The following is a 17,846-nucleotide window of genomic DNA, read 5'->3' on the forward strand; positions in this document are numbered from 1 at the left end:
TTATGAACACAGTCTCGAACCACATAGTGACGGTTACCAACCTTTGGCATCGCCTGTCTTGCAGTTTAGAAGCTGCGTCTCAGCAACTGCTGAGAAGGAACTACTTGACACTGGCTGCAGGCCACAAGGTTCGCTAGGCCGAATTATCAATCCGCAGTCCTGCATGAAAATAAAGAACATGATTGGCTTTCTCTTTCATGCGGCATGTACTTTTAAAAGAATAATGTCATGTGGCCCAGGAGCAATCTGGGACAAGAATAAACCATTGGCAGATATTGTGCACAGCATATTATTTCATGGATTACTCAGTGAACCTCTTAATGGAAAACCAGATTGTCAAAGGTAGTGAAATGAAACTCCAGAATATTTATCCATGCAAACCTCACCACTACTAATGTGATTTTCTTCATTGGAGACACTTTCCCTCTCTCTTAATAATAATAATAATAATAATAATAATAATAATAATAATAATCGCTTATTGTCACAAGTAGGCTTCAATGAAGTTACTGTGAAAAGCCCCTAGTCGCTTGTTCCGGCACCTGTTCGGGGAGGCCGGTACGGAAATTGAACCCGCGTTGCTGGCACTGTTCTGCATTACAAGCCAGCTGTTTAGCTCACTGTGCTAAACCAGCCCTTTTCTCTCCCTAACCCAGCTCTACCTCTCTCTCCAGCTCACCCTCCCTCTCTCTCCAGCTTATCCTCCCCTCTCTCTCCAGCGAAACCTCCCTCTCTCTCCAGCTCACCCTCCCTCTCTCTCCAGCTCACCTTCCCTCTCCCACCAGCTCTCCCTAACTGCACAGGAACCATCACGACCTGCGGATATATCCATGCATCTCTTCAATCACTTATTGAGTATTTACAGATTCAATCACTTAGACCCACAACTTTCAAATCCCAGTAAGACACTTCTCCAATTATTTGGTTCCTACCCACCTGTTCAGAAGGATCATTGTACATTATACAACCTGATACCCTGATTAGGAGCAGGAACCCGAGCAACTTTTAGAATAATTTCACAAAATAATTTGCTGAACATGAGTTCATGTGATTAATATAGCTGGCCACTTATGTCCACTAACATCAACAGATAGAAAATTATGAGGAATTCCTGATGTGGCTCATAGTGTTTCATGCTCTATCCTAGCAGCACATTTTCAAAAAATTAACCCTCTATCTCCTTGGGGTCAGAATGACGGAGTTACTATGGCGAGAGGGGAGAGATTATTTCACACCCCAATATCTGCTTCTACGGCTGTCAGTGAAATTTTATTTTGTAATGTTCCTGTGGAGCAGTTTACTATGTTAAATGTGCTCCATCCCCAGCCATGAGTGGTGGTGCACCGTTCGCTGGTGGTGAGATTCTCTATTCCCGCCACTTGTCAATGGGATTTCCCATTGAAGCCATCCCACACCGCTGGAAAACCCACGGGTAGGGGCGCACTGCCGGCGGGGGCAGAGAATTCCAATGGCCAGAGAACCCCAGCCAAGTTGTTAGTGCAGTCGTGGAACCAGATACCATTGGAATTTTCAAAAGGCAAATGTTCTATTAGTTCCAAGGGAACTAAGTTTCAAGGTTATGGGGGAAAAAAATCTGGGCTGTGAGATTGAAGTGGGCAGCTTTACCCAAGAGCCGGAAACAGCTCAATGGATCAAATGACTTCCTTCCGAGCAACATAACATGGTGATTCTACTTACAGATAAGTTCATTCAATCATATAATAGCATTGATAAGCCACCATACAAATGTTTTTATTCCAGTATTATAGCATTTTCTTTGTTAATTGAAATCACACAACTAAACAAAGAGGCAGAATACAAGATGCGTATTTCTAAAGTATTTTTCAAGTAAAGATAGACAGCCGAGAGAGCTCCACAGGATGATTTAAGTGAACATGTTGTGATAGTGTGCTTGCTAATATGTAAAATATACTCATTTAAGTAGATGATTCTGTAAATAGTTATATCATCACAGGAAGTGATGGAATTTCACCCGACACAGCAGCATCTTAATCAGTTTGTACATTAGCAGGCAGTAAAATAAACCTCTCTTAAAGGTTCTGCGTTCAACTTCCACCCATGCCTTCAGCATCGTTTGCAATAGTCTAGAAAGATCATTTCTACCACAGGTGCAATGACTCGTCTTTGGACATCTAAATATGTAGGAAAATGAAATATGATCAGAAGTAAATCTTCTCATAAGAATATTGAATCGTGCAAGTGTTTTTACATAGAATCTACAGTTCAGAAATAGGCCAATTTAGCCCAATTTGATCCATGCCAGTGCTATGCCCCACACCAGCTGTAGTTCTCTTTGAAGTTCCACTGGATTGGGCATCCTCCATCTATTTAATTTGAAATGTCAAATATGACTAGTCCTTTGCTTTTGAACTGAAAAGGATGTTTGCCAGTACAAATATTGATAGAAATGTAGCATTTTCTTTTGACTTTTAACTGCTATAGCTCGAAATGCGATGTGGCACATGTAGCTGGACAGACTTCAGTAGCAGTAGAATTTGTTATTGGCAGAAGGCCCCTTCTGTTTTGCGATACGTGGGTAGGTCAGACAAGATGAATCACACTGTGAATCAATTGTGTCAGACAGCAACGTTCATTTAGTGTCTCGAGGACTGAGCTTACTTTAGTTATTTGGAGGAATTACTCAAACTAACATGGACATCAGAAAGTTCCTACCTTGCAGCCTAACAATTTGCACAGGGCTTCACAGGCCAGCTTGAAATTTCTGAACATTCTGCCATTGCTCTCAACAAAGTGCAACAAGATAACTTAACAGGGATTTGCTTGTTCATACTTGTGCACTGTGTGGTATATGTGTCAAACACAAAACCACCTTCGGTGTTATAGAAGAATATTCAAGAAATAAATACATAAATGAGCTACGACAGCCATGATCATTCCTATCAACAAAACGTAAATGAAATCCAGTCTTTAGGAGTGTAACGCCTTCTAAAAGAAATCACATTTTGATCATGAGTTGGGAGGCTGAAATCTTCATTTTCATTAATTTTTGATTTAAAAAAAATTGTAGGTGGCCGAATTATTGCTTTATCTTTCTTCATTAAAATTGACAACTCGGAATTTGTGATTGTGATGATAAAATGCATTCTGCTTTGTCGCATCGTCAGAAGCAAATAATTACAAAAATACTTTCTGCACACAAAAAAAAGTAAAAGTTGTACTTCTAGTTTTTCCCCTTTTGGTTTAATCCATTCTGTTTGCCCAGCACGCTAATCTCTTCTGATCAAAGAGTTTTCTAATACAGAACGATAAGAGTAAAAGAGGTACAGCTATTGCCGGAGGTCAGGATATACACATTAACTATCCCACTAAGACATATATTACGGGTTTTGTTAACAGCTTGTGGATTTGCCAAGTCATCAACAGGTACTGAAGAGCCATGACATCCCTGTTGCCTTGCACGGAGATGAAACAACTCACTATCTTAGGTATGTTTGCAAACTATCATTCATGCTAAAGAAGAGAGGTGAGCAAGCAAGCTAATGCAACCATTTCCCTCTTTACAATGACTATTTCTATGAACTCATTTCTGGAAGCCAGATAAAAATAGCCTACGGCGAATGAATTGGGATCAAAAGGGATGGAAATACTGCAGGATAAGCATTTATAAATGTAGATAGATGCTGCTGGATTTATTTTAAGCTCAACCATCACAATTAATTATGTACTGACTTTCTGCTGGTTTTCCCTCACATTTCACAACACAGCAGGTGATTATTGCAACAATTTTTTCTAATCAAATGTCTATCACAGTTTTCATTTGCAAATGCAAAACGCGAATCCAAATGTAATTTAAAATGCTATTCTGATTTCGCAAAATCAGCTTTAAATCGGTACCATATGGACCACGTTGCCACAAACTGGCATCATAAATCCTAACTCAAAAAAAATTGCAACTTCTAAACATTATGTCTAAGTAAAAAAGCAGGAATGAAAAAAAAAAAGATCAAAACGTAAGCTTGCACCAGAAGTGCTGCACGGTAGCACAGTGGTTAGCACGTTGGCTTCACAGCTCTAGGGTCCCAGGTTCGATTCCCGGCTTGGGTCCCTGTCTGTGTGGAGTCTGCACATCCTCCTCGTGTGTGCGTGGGTTTCCTCCAGATGCTCCGGTTTCCTCCCACAGTCCAAAGTTGTGCAGGTTAGGTGGATTGGCCATGCTAAATTGCCCTTAGGTTAGGTGGAGTTATGGGGATGGGGTGGTGGTGTGGGCTTAAATAAGATGCTCTTTCCAAGAGCGGGTGCAGACTCGATGGGCCGAATGGCCTCCTTCTGCTCTGTAAATTCTATGATCTATGAGTGTTCAAACCTAATTTATGTTTTAAAATAGACCAAGAGTCAATTTTTGAGAGCAACGTTTCCCTCCTGATAATATTCTAGTTTAAAACTTATTCAACCACCTATATAGGGAAAGCAGCTCTGGAGTTTCCTCAGGCTTAAAGTTGTACCGTACATGTAAATACATTTGCACTTGCATATTATTAATGTATTATGTCAGGAAAATAGATAATTAAAATAAAACCAAAATCAACATTTTCAACTTTTATCAAGAATATTCCTCTAAGAGCGCAGAAACGAAGAATGGGAATCTAGATTAAATCTATTCCGTAATTGGTAAACCAATGAACCATTGAATGTTTCATCTAATGCCAAGGATTAGGTCGACAAAACATGAATATTTGCAGCGTCCCCAAACACTAGCCTAACCAAATCAAGGCACTCCCTCCATCTCCAGGTCAAACATTTTTCTTTAGACCAGCTGAACATTACAAAATACATAATATTTTGCCCTTTGAACTAATAGATAGATGCATTAAATTAAATAAAGAAAGTGAACCAGCTGCCTTAGATTTATTGTTGATGCATGTATTATAAATTCTCCAAAGTTACATCTTGGTTTCAAGGAAAACAACTACCAATAACAATTTTTTAAAGAATAACTCAGAAGAAAAAAATCAGGATAGCAAGCAGATTGGTAAATTCTGTGAGCCTCAGAATTCAACCTGTGAAATCATTACAAAATTTGCAAAAGCCTCACCGAAGACTAACATCCCTGCAGATTAATGTAAACAGCCGTTGAGCTTCCCCAAGCTCTTTTCAGGGAATGAGCACTGGAGAAAAGAAGTCGATTCTTAGAGATGTTGTTTTCTTGCTCGACTTGAAGGCTGGGGTCTAGAAATTAGTGTGCCCCATTTTCTTTGGTTGAGGAGTCAAGCTTCCTCGTCTTCTCTTGGCTGTTCAGAATGAGGAGGATGGCGTACCAATTTGGCGCACCGACCTCATCTGCGTGATAGTGACTTCTGGCTGAGTGGCGCCTGCAGTGCTGCCTCCTGAAAGATTGTCCACACCAGTGACGCTTTCACCAAATCCAGTGGCAAGAAAGGTGGTCCAACAGCAATGCCCTGTCCCACGCCAACAAGCCCAGCATTGGGGCTCCAACCACTCAAAACCAGCTTTTCTGGATGTAACATGAAGTTTGTTTGCCTGATGCAAGATTGCAGAAGCTATTGCTCTACCTGGAACCTGGTCGCAGTAGGAGACTCCGAGGGGGGGGGACAGACAAAATGCTTCAGGGATTCCGTTAAAGGACCCCAGAAAAGGGTCAAACATTCCTGCTGACTGATGAATCCTTGGCTTGTGACCGACTGACTGAGGGCCCATCCAAGAAGGCACCAAATACCTCAAGAGACTTTTTTTGGAACCGTGCAGAGGTGAAGGGAATGTGCAAACTTCCAAATAACCCGTCTACCTGATGCTCCAAGCACCACCTGCCCGCATATGGCAAAGCATGCAGATCACACAATGGGCTGGTCAGCCACTACAGAATCCACCAAACCAAAGGAGAACTCATCCTCAACCCCCAGGGGCCCCCTAAGAGAAGGGAAGAGGAGAGACTATTATCATAATGCTGGCCAGCTACCTCTGCACTCAATAAGGGACCAATTAGTATTTGTAATCAGTAATATGACAGAATAGGCAAGTAATGCAAATTCTCGTTTGACTCTTCTCATTTGAAAGTTATGCCAAGATAGATAATCTGGGAAAGGTTAACTGTTACTCGCTGTGTTGCTATAAATATATATAAATAGCTTTGAAAATATTTTATTTTCAGTTGATAATTCTTTTAATCAGTAAATACTTCATTGAACATCTGTTTCTGCTTTGCAAAATTATATGTGTATGAATACGTGGTGTTTATTGCTCACCCAATAACCAAACCATCGCATATTTTGTGGCAAACAGCGCTGGCCTACCCAGAGAGCATAAAACACAAAGCCACGAGAAATGGAAAGCATAACAACATTTTATGCTTATTACACAGCTGAAACCTCATTGAACTGCCTCATAGATATCGTAGAATTTGCAATGCAGAAGGAGGCCTCATTTTCCAAAAGTCAACATTATGCATTTGGTTCTCCTTCTATCTCCAAAAAGCAGGATACTGTTTTGGGCACGTTTGGTGGGGTCTTTCTCGGCGCCTGCAGCAGCGAGAACGATCCCGCTATCAAATGGACTCTTGCCATTTTTTTCCCGGCCTCAGTCGGGAACGTCCCGCAGAGGCCGAACTTACCTGATAAAAATTAACTTTTCTAATCAGCTATAACCATGAGAGTAAGGGAAGATGATGTTAGACGTTTAGCTGCTGTTGTATAAAGAGTCAAAGGTACTGCTCATTTTACAAACACCTTTATTTTACTTTAACAGACTCTGCACAAAACTCTAACATCACATCACTTGACACAAAGGCCACCTGAAGCCCCTTTACATATCAGTGTCAATTATTAGATACTTAACATAAATGAGACAACCAATTGGAATGTCTCTTGACCCATTACTTAACAGATGATAGAGGTTTCATTGAGAACTCATTAAGAATAATTGACTATAATCATATTAAGCATTACTTAAGTGCAACAATAGCTGGGAATCAACTGAGGCTTAATCCAGGTAATACTCTTTAATTTTTAGATTTCACATTTTGCAAGTTGCTTGAGACTGCAAGGCCAGTGACGTCAACTAGCTAAAAGGCCCCATTGTATGGTAAAAGCTGGGCGGGTGTCCAGTATAAGTAGTCCTGTTTCTATAGTAACAGCCAGTTTAGGGCTGATAATTTCTTAACGAAAACTGTGTTTTTCTAATTAAATTGGAAAGCGATGAAATGGGAAATTGTCACCATTTTATTTAAATACATATATCTCTTAAATTGATAGACAGACAGTTTGGTCGAATTGAGTGAATTATAAATTAGTCAAAGCCAATCAGAAGTAAAAAGAAGGCCAGACCTGAAGATAATAATCTCCTTAACAATCACTTACCGGGATGGAAAAACCCATTCCGGAATCACCCTAGTAAATTTCTGAAACCTATTTCTTTGCTGCTTGCTTTTGCTAATTGCCATATTTCTTTTGTTTAAATCACTTAGTTGTGCTATCCTGTGTATTATGATTTGAAGAATTACCACGATCTGTAATTGAATGAAAACCCAACTCCTGTATTCGCTAAAGACAATCAATCTGACTGGCTTGCTGCAGGGCTAGTCTAACATTCAGGAACTTCCTAAATGTTGTATCGAAAATGAAGTTACCAGTGGCACAGCTGACAAATAAAGTACAAGTGGACTTTGCCAAAAAGCAAAGACCTCTGTTATTTGGGAACTGAGAAGGGATAACGGATATCCAAGGTTCTGAATAGACACAGAGATCTTTCATTACCTCATTTCCTGCACTGACTCACCTCGTCAGTGCAGGGAGAGATCAGGGCGCCATTTTGAAATGTTGCCCCGATCTCTCGACCCCCACTTGGACACCCCACTGTAGCCTCCGGACCCCCCTACTGCCCCAACCTACCTCTTAGGGCGTCCTCGAGCCTCCCCCTCACCCCACCCCTGAAGGGCAGGCCCCCTCCCCCCCACCAGGCCCGATTCCTGGCACAGGCGACATGGCACCGGGGCACCTTGGCTCTGTCAGCCTGGCACACTGGCAGTACCCATCAGCCTGGCAGTGCCAGAATGGCCCTGGCAGGGGTACTGTCAGGGTGCCAGTGCCAAGGTGCCCAGGTGCCAGCGGGCATGAAAGGGAGAGTACCACCCTGCCCAAAGCCGATCACCCGGGAACCTCAGATGCCTTGGGAGACCTCCCCCCCCACCCCCATATACCAGTATGCCTACTGGCTCACTTAAATATGTTAATCTGGATCTCGTCCAGCGAAGGCAAGGTGCAGATCCTGACGTTTCACATGATCGCGTTAGAGTGCCACAAACCTCGCAAAAGGCGTCTCACAAGATTTAATGGTCTTGTCACCGAGTCAGGTGCGACGAGGCCATTCGACCGTGCCCATAGTATTCCGCCTGTATTAAAGACTCTGATACACATGCACTACACTCGGAAAATGGTCACATATCTCCTTTGTAAAATATCTTTCATATGGTTCTTATGAAACATCCTTATAAAAGTCTTCACTTGGGTAGCATAATATTCTTATATTTTGTTAAATTATAACTTTGTTTTACAAAATTATGAAAACAATCAAACACTATCATAAAACAGAAGTAAAAAATAGCTTAAGGAAGCTGTCACACTATAAAGATACCTGACAGATCTTATCCAGGGGATGACTTAAGAATTGTCAACATACTTCTATCACATAATCTATCACAGAGTGATAAAAGTAAAACAAGGAGAATGTAGCCGAGTTGGGTAGACATGTAACTATTACAGATGAGGGTCCTCGTTATGCATTATGCTACAAATATGTTACAGATACTGCACTCAGAGAAACATTTGTGTAGCCTTATCTGGAGCTGACAGACCCAAGCACTCCTCTGATATATCCCTCAAATATCAGGCCTGTCATTGAAGCTCCATGCTTGCCTCCCAAGGTGGGCATTTTTTTCATTTTGTAAAAGAGCAAATGGGTCATTTGTTTTCTTGTATCAATAGAAAGATTTTAGACTAAGTTCAAAACATCTACTGGAGGGAAATGGATTACCTGTATATTGTTAAAATCTGATTTTATACTGGGCTGGAGGTTATGTGACATCTGGCATGAGGCGCAAATGATGTGGGGTTACTTTGCAGAGGTGGTGTGCTTTTTGGCTCAGGAATCAATGCAGGACTTGACTGCCAAGTTATAGAATTACTATTGAATAATGCACACCCAAAGCCACTTACTTTTGATACAAAAACTGTAAACATTGTAAATTATAACAGAAATCTATTTTCCAAGGAAAACAAAGAAAATAATTACCTCCGATATTTTTATACAACTCTGGCGTGGATTCCTGTTTATCAAAGATGTGGGTGACATTGCTGAAGATTCCAAAACGATACCACTTCTGGTGCTCATTGTTAGAATCAACCAGAACTGGGTCACCAATAGTTTATTCATAAGAACACGCCCAACTCCAACCTCCCAAACCTGTGTCCATCTCTCCCAGAACTCCATGTCTGAATCCCTTCAATCAGATTTCTGCCCAATGTAGTAATAATTTTTATTCTAATAATAATCTTTATTGTCACAAGTAGGCTTACATTAACACTGCAATGAAGTTACTGTGAAAATCCCCTAGTCGCCACATTCCGGCACATGTTCGGGTACACAGAGGGAAAATTCAGAATGTCCAATTCACCTAACAGCATGTCTTTCGGTGCTTGTGGGAGGAAACTGGAGCACCCGGAGGAAACCCACGCAGACACGGGGAGAACGTGCAGACTCCGCACAGACAGTGACCCAAGCCGGGAATCAAACCTGGGACCCTGGCGCTATGGAGCCATAGTGCTAACCACTATGCTACCGTGCTGCCCAGGTGATTCAGGCGACTCAAAGTTTAATCAAAGAGATAGATGTAAAGGAGCATCTAGAGGAGGACAAATACGCAAAGAGGTTGAGGGAGGCAACTTCAGAGGTTACGTTCGGGTTGACTGAAGGCAATGGTGGGGTGAAGGAAGGAGGGGGGGTTAGGGTGATGCACAAGAGAGTTGAGTTGGAGGAAAGTTGCAGGGCTGGGGGAGGCTACAGATGTAAGCAGAGGTGAGGCCACGGAGGGGTTTGAGCATAAGGATATGTGCTTTAAAAAGTGATGGATTAGTGAATTGGGAGCAAATGTAGATAAGCAAACACAGAGATGAATGGAACTTGATAAGTGTTAGGCCAAGGGTATCAGTCATTTAAGGCACATATTGAGATCTTTAAAATACCAGTGAGGATCCCATCAGGACAAGTCATCATCAAGTAAATGAAACTCTTATTCTGGGAGCTGGGGATTTCATTCAGAGTGACACTGCAACAAGGTAGCAACTTAAATACAGCTTTAAGACACTTAGAAGAAAGAACAAAGAATAATGCAGCACAAGAACAGGCCCTTTGGCCCTCCAAGCCTGTACCAGTCATGATACCACTCTTGGCCAATCTCCTCAGCACTTCCTAGTGCCGTATCCCTCCAGAACTTGTAAGTTTACATGGTGCAATTGGTGCTTCACAAACCCGTACAGTAAACGTTCTAAAGTTCCAATTTCCAGGTTGTCTGTGAAAACGTGTAAACTATCCTCCAAATGAAATTTGTTGGAAGTTGCCGAGCTTTATTCACCTATAAGAATGCTGTCCTCCCTGAGCTCGAGGGAAGATAATGATGTGAATGGATGGGCTGTTAGATGACAAGTCGTTACCGCCATGCTAAATAACCCCTCTAAAAATTGCCAGAGCTGTGGACTTATTCGATAATGCATGTATCTCTTTACTGGAGCTGTTTATAAGCTTTTGGGGTCTTGAAGAAGTGCATTTGCTACCTTGATAGGTCTGTGATATCCTCTTTTTTTTAATTAAATATTTTATTGAAAATTTTTGGTCAACCAACACAGTACATTGTGCATCCTTTACACAATATTATAACAACACAAATAACAATGACCTATTTTATAAACAAAAAATGAATAAATAATAAATAACAAAAATGAAAACGAGCCCTAATTGGCAACTGCCTTGTCACAAGTAACACTCTCCAAAAATATAATTTAACAGTCCAATATATAATTATCTGTAGCAACGACCTATACATACTATACAGTATATATTAACAACCCTGAGAGTCCTTCTGGTTCCTCCTCCCCCCCCCCCCCCCCACCCCTCCCCCCCCCCCCCCCCCCCCCCCGATCCTGGGCTGCTGCTGCTGCCTTCTTTTTCCCATTCCGTCTATCTTTCTGCGAGGTATTCGACGAACGGTTGCCACCGCCTGGTGAACCCTTGAGCCGACCCCCTTAGGACGAACTTAATCCGCTCTAGCTTTCTAAACCCCGCCATGTCATTTATCCAGGTCTCCACCCCCGGGGGCTTGGCTTCTTTCCACATTAGCAATATCCTGCGCCGGGCTACTAGGGACGCAAAGGCCAAAACATCGGCCTCTCTCGCCTCCTGCACTCCCGGCTCTTGTGCAACCCCAAATATAGCCAACCCCCAGCTTGGTTCGACCCGGACTCCTACTACTTTTGAAAGCACCTTTGTCACCCCCATCCAAAACCCCTGTAGTGCCGGGCATGACCAAAACATATGGGTATGATTCGCTGGGCTTCTCGAGCACCTCGCACATCTATCCTCCACCCCAAAAAATTTACTGAGCCGTGCTCCAGTCATATATGCCCTGTGTAATACCTTAAACTGAATCAGGCTTAGCCTGGCACACGAGGACGACGAGTTTACCCTGCTTAGGGCATCTGCCCACAGCCCCTCCTCGATCTCCTCCCCCAGCTCTTCTTCCCATTTCCCTTTTAGTTCATCTACCATCGTCTCCCCTTCGTCCCTCATTTCCCTATATATATCTGACACCTTACCATCCCCCACCCATGTCTTTGAGATCACCCTGTCCTGCACCTCTTGTGTCGGGAGCTGCGGGAATTCCCTCACCTGTTGCCTCGCAAAAGCCCTCAGTTGCATATACCTGAATGCATTCCCTTGGGGCAACCCATATTTCTCGGTCAGCGCTCCCAGACTCGCGAACTTCCCATCCACAAACAGATCTTTCAGTTGCGTTATTCCTACTCTTTGCCACATTCCATATCCCCCATCCATTCCCCCCGGGGCAAACCTATGGTTGTTTCTTATCGGGGACCCCCCCAAGGCTCCAGTCTTTCCCCTATGCCGTCTCCACTGTCCCCAAATCTTCAGTGTAGCCACCACCACCGGGCTTGTGGTGTAGTTCCTCAGTGAGAACGGCAATGGGGCTGTCACCATAGCCTGTAGGCTAGTCCCCCTACAGGACGCCCTCTCTAATCTCTTCCACGCCGCTCCCTCCTCCTCTCCCATCCACTTACTCACCATTGAAATATTAGCGGCCCAATAATACTCACTTAGGCTCGGTAGTGCCAGCCCCCCCCTATCCCTGCTACGCTGTAAGAATCCCTTCCTCACTCTCGGGGTCTTCCCGGCCCACACAAAACCCATGATGCTCTTTTCAATCCTTTTAAAAAAAGCCTTTGTGATCACCACCGGGAGGCACTGAAACACAAAGAGGAATCTCGGGAGGACCACCATCTTAACCGCCTGCACCCTCCCTGCCATTGACAGGGATACCATATCCCATCTCTTGAAATCCTCCTCCATCTGTTCCACCAACCGCGTTAAATTTAACCTATGCAATGTGCCCCAATTCTTAGCTATCTGGATCCCCAGGTAACGAAAGTCCCTTGTTACCTTCCTCAACGGTAGGTCCTCTATTTCTCTACTCTGCTCCCCTGGATGCACCACAAACAACTCACTTTTCCCCATGTTCAATTTATACCCTGAAAAATCCCCAAACTCCCCAAGTATCCGCATTATTTCTGGCATCCCCTCCGCCGGGTCCGCCACGTATAGTAGCAAATCGTCCGCATACAAAGATACCCGGTGCTCTTCTCCTCCCCTAAGTACTCCCCTCCACTTCTTGGAACCCCTCAACGCTATCGCCAGGGGCTCAATCGCCAGTGCAAACAATAATGGGGACAGAGGGCATCCCTGCCTTGTCCCTCTATGGAGCCGAAAATATGCAGATCCCCGTCCATTCGTGACCACGCTCGCCACTGGGGCCCTATACAACAGCTGCACCCATCTAACATACCCCTCTCCAAAACCAAATCTCCTCAACACCTCCCACAAATAATCCCACTCCACTCTATCAAATGCTTTCTCGGCATCCATCGCCACTACTATCTCCGTTTCTCCCTCTGGTGGGGCCATCATCATTACCCCTAACAACCTCCGTATATTCGTGTTCAGCTGTCTCCCCTTCACAAACCCAGTTTGGTCCTCGTGGACCACCCCCGGGACACATTCCTCTATTCTCATTGCCATTACCTTGGCCAGGACCTTGGCATCTACATTTAGGAGGGAAATAGGTCTATAGGACCCGCATTGTAGCGGGTCCTTTTCCTTCTTTAAGAGAAGCGATATCGTTGCTTCAGACATAGTCGGGGGCAGTTGTCCCCTTTCCTTTGCCTCATTAAAGGTCCTCGTCAGTACCGGGGCGAGCAAGTCCACATATTTTCTATAGAATTCGACTGGGAATCCATCCGGTCCCGGGGCCTTTCCCGCCTGCATGCTCCTAATTCCTTTCACCACTTCTTCTACCTCGATCTGTGCTCCCAGTCCCACCCTTTCCTGCTCTTCCACCTTGGGAAATTCCAGCCGATCCAAGAAGCCCATCATTCTCTCCCTCCCATCCGGGGGTTGAGCTTCATATAATTTTTTATAAAATGTCTTGAACACTCCATTCACTCTCTCCGCTCCCCGCTCCATCTCTCCTTCCTCATCCCTCACTCCCCCTATTTCCCTCGCTGCTCCCCTTTTCCTCAATTGGTGTGCCAGCAACCTGCTCGCCTTCTCCCCATATTCGTACTGTACACCCTGTGCCTTCCTCCATTGTGCCTCTGCAGTGCCTGTAGTCAGCAAGTCAAATTCTACATGTAGCCTTTGCCTTTCCCTGTACAGTCCCTCCTCCGGTGCTTCCGCATATTGTCTGTCCACCCTCAAAAGTTCTTGCAGCAACCGCTCCCGTTCCTTACTCTCCTGCTTCCCTTTATGTGCCCTTATTGATATCAGCTCCCCTCTAACCACCGCCTTCAACGCCCCCCAGACCACTCCCACCTGGACCTCCCCATTATCATTGAGTTCCAAGTACTTTTCAATGCACCCCCTCACCCTTAGACACACCCCCTCATCTGCCATTAGTCCCATGTCCATTCTCCAGGGTGGGCGCCCTCCTGTTTCCTCCCCTATCTCCAAGTCCACCCAGTGTGGAGCGTGATCCGAAATGGCTATAGCCGTATACTCCGTTCCCCTCACCTTCGGGATCAATGCCCTACCCAGCACAAAAAAGTCTATTCGCGAGTAGACTTTATGGACATAGGAGAAAAACGAGAACTCCTTACTCCTAGGTCTGCTAAATCTCCACGGGTCTACACCTCCCATCTGCTCCATAAAATCTTTAAGTACCTTGGCTGCTGCCGGCCTCCTTCCAGTCCTGGACTTCGACCTATCCAGCCCTGGTTCCAACACCGTATTAAAATCTCCCCCCATTATCAGCTTTCCCATCTCTAGGTCCGGAATGCGTCCTAGCATCCGCCTCATAAAATTGGCATCATCCCAGTTCGGGGCATATACGTTTACCAAAACCACCGTCTCCCCCTGTAGTTTGCCACTCACCATCACGTATCTGCCCCCGTTATCCGCCACTATAGTCTTTGCCTCGAATATTACCCGCTTCCCCACTAATATAGCCACCCCCCTGTTTTTCGCATCTAGCCCCGAATGGAACACCTGCCCCACCCATCCTTTGCGTAGCCTAACCTGGTCTATCAGTTTCAGGTGCGTTTCCTGTAACATAACCACATCTGCCTTAAGTTTCTTAAGGTGTGCGAGTACCCGTGCCCTCTTTATCGGCCCGTTCAGCCCTCTCACGTTCCACGTGATCAGCCGAGTTGGGGGGCTTCCTACCCCCCCCCCCCCCCCCCCCCTTGTCGATTAGCCATCACCTTTTTCCAGCTCCTCACCCGGTTCCCACGCAGCTGTATCTCCCCCAGGCGGTGCCCCCCCGCCCATCCTCTCCCATACCAGCTCCCCCCTCTCCCCAGCAGCAGCAACCCAGTAATTCCCCCCTCCCACCCCCCCCGCTAGATCCCCCGCTAGCGTAATTACTCCCCCCATGTTGCTCCCAGAAGTCAGCAAACTCTGGCTGACCACGGCTTCCCCCCGTGACCTCGGCTCGCACCGTGCGACTCCCCCTCCTTCCTGCTTCTCTATTCCCGCCATGGTTATCATAGCGCGGGAACCAAGCCCGCGCTTCTCCCTTGGCCCCGCCCCCAATGGCCAACGCCCCATCTCCTCCACCTCCCCTCCTCCCCCCATCACCACCTGTGGGAGAGAGAAAAGTTACCACATCGCAGGATTAGTACATAAAACCCCTCTTTGCCCCCCACATTCGCCCCACCACTTTGTTCGAACGTTCTTTTTAATAACCCGCTCATTCCAGTTTTTCTTCCACAATAAAAGTCCACGCTTCATCCGACGTCTCAAAGTAGTGGTGCCTCCCTCGATATGTGACCCACAGTCTTGCCGGTTGCAGCATTCCAAATTTTATCTTCTTTTTATGAAGCACCGCCTTGGCCCGATTAAAGCTCGCCCTCCTTCTCGCCACCTCCGCACTCCAGTCTTGATAAACGCGGATCACCGCGTTCTCCCATTTACTGCTCCGAGTTTTCTTCGCCCATCTAAGGACCATTTCTCTATCCTTAAAACGGAGGAATCTCACCACTGTGGCTCTGGGAATTTCTCCTGCTCTCGGTCCTCGTGCCATCACTCGGTATGCTCCCTCCACCTCCAACGGACCCGCCGGGGCCTCCGCTCCCATTAACGAGTGCAGCATCGTGCTCACATATGCCCCGACGTCCGCTCCCTCCACACCTTCAGGAAGACCAAGAATCTTCAGGTTGTTCCTCCTTGCGTTGTTTTCCAGTGCCTCCAACCTTTCCACACATCGTTTCTGATGTGCCTCCTGCGTCTCCGTCTTCACCACCAGGCCCTGTATATCGTCCTCATTCTCGGCTGCCTTTGCCTTCACGACCCGAAGCTCCCGCTCCTGGGTCTTTTGTTCCTCCTTTAGCCCTTCGATCGCCTGTAGTATCGGGGCCAACAGCTCTTTCTTCATTTCCTTTTTGATCTCTTCCACACAGCATTTCAAGAACTCTTGTTGTTCAGGGCCCCATGTTAAACTGCCACCTTCCGACGCCATCTTGGTTTTTGCTTGCCTTCCTTGCCGCTGTTCTAAAGGATCCACTGCAATCTGGCCACTCTCTCCTCCTTTTTCCATCCGTATCCAGGGGGGATTCCCTTCTGGTTTACCGCACAGTGTTTTTAGCCGTCAAAATTGCCGTTGGGGCTCCTATCAAGAGCCCAAAAGTCCGTTTCACAGGGAGCTGCCGAAACGTGCGACTCAGCTGGTCATCGCCGCACCCGGAAGTCGTCTGTGATATCCTCTAACGGTCATGCCCTGATGTGCTCCACACAACATCGAATTCAACAACTTCAGATGATTAACTCTACCCCACCTCGACTCCTTTGTTTTCATTCCATTTCATTTTGACTGTCTTTTACCATTTATTTCTATTTTGTCTTTCTTTATATATATATGCCCCCCACCTTATCCCCCCTTTCCTTATCTTTTCTCCCCTTTGCTTCCCCTTCCCCTCTCCCCACATCTACATCTGTCACAGTTTACCCTCTGGTCTTAGTTTCTCTGCTGTCTGGCCTTTCACACCTTTTGTTCTCTCTGAGGACTGCCATTAGCACTCTTTCCCCTTGGTTTCTGTATCTATTAGCACTCTTTTTCCTTGGTTTCTGTGGCTATGACTCATCTTTCATTCCGCCACCCTACAGCATAAATACCTCCCACTTTATATGTCTTTTAGCTTTGACAAAGGGTCAACTGGACTCAAAACGTCAGCTCGTTTCTCTCCCTACAGATGCTGCCAGTCCTGCTGAGATTTTCCAGCATTTCCTTTTTTGGTGCTCCACCCAACCTTTGAAATATCTCGTCATTTCAGGGCTTGATTGGTGGAATTGCACATTGTGTCTGTCATGGGCAGTTTCCATTGACCAAAAAAAACCCAAGTAGCCCAAAAAGTAAGTTTTAACTTATCTTTGTGGGCTGGGAGGAGTAGGAATGCTCAACCTGTTTTGGAACAATTTACATCACCTACCTTTCACCAGACTGGACCTGGCTATATCCGCTTAATATCATTGTGGCCCTGAACTGGTGGGCTGCCCCCGGGTACTCTCATTTTCAACCCAAAGCCTGCAGAACATATTGTCGATACCACCCAACCCTTCTTTTCGGGCTGTCAGTTGGCGAGTCAGCTATCGAAATGCCTAATGGAAGAAAATCTACCCCCGAAATTTGATATCAATTACTTATTGTGTTTCTGAAAATTCAGAAGTAAAACCTCTCCTAAAGCTAACGTGGTTAAGTTAAGTATCAAAATGATTTGTGAATCGAAAGGACAAATGTGCTTCTTTAAAAGCTCCTGGCACAGAATTCCACTTTTGGAGCACACATTTGGAATTTGATTGTGGGGCCCCTATGAACATGTAGATCCGTGCCAGGAATACTAAAAATGAAAAATTAACCGCCATATCTTTTCCAGTGATTCTTAGTTATATCAAGAGAGTGAAAAAAACATAATGGCCTACGCAGAATGCAAATTTAACCAACTCCCTCGAGCTCCATGGCACTGTAAATATTTGCCTTACTATAACCCTAATTTTTTCTCTAATCTTTCCACAAAGCCTTT

General features: G+C 45.1%; 1 protein-coding gene across 1 annotated transcript in view; it reads right to left on the reverse strand.

Annotated features, from left to right (window-relative positions):
* cped1 (cadherin-like and PC-esterase domain containing 1) overlaps positions 1 to 17,846 on the reverse strand; it is a 345,650-nt gene that overhangs the window by 59,522 nt on the left and 268,282 nt on the right. Inside the window, exon 16 of the mRNA XM_072485221.1 lies at positions 42 to 159. Within this exon, the coding sequence (XP_072341322.1) occupies positions 42 to 159 (118 nt within the window). The remainder of the gene's footprint in view (positions 1 to 41; positions 160 to 17,846) is intronic.

The sequence above is a fragment of the Scyliorhinus torazame genome, chromosome 19 (assembly GCF_047496885.1).
Source record: "Scyliorhinus torazame isolate Kashiwa2021f chromosome 19, sScyTor2.1, whole genome shotgun sequence".
In the NCBI taxonomy this organism is placed as follows: Eukaryota; Metazoa; Chordata; class Chondrichthyes; order Carcharhiniformes; family Scyliorhinidae; genus Scyliorhinus; species Scyliorhinus torazame.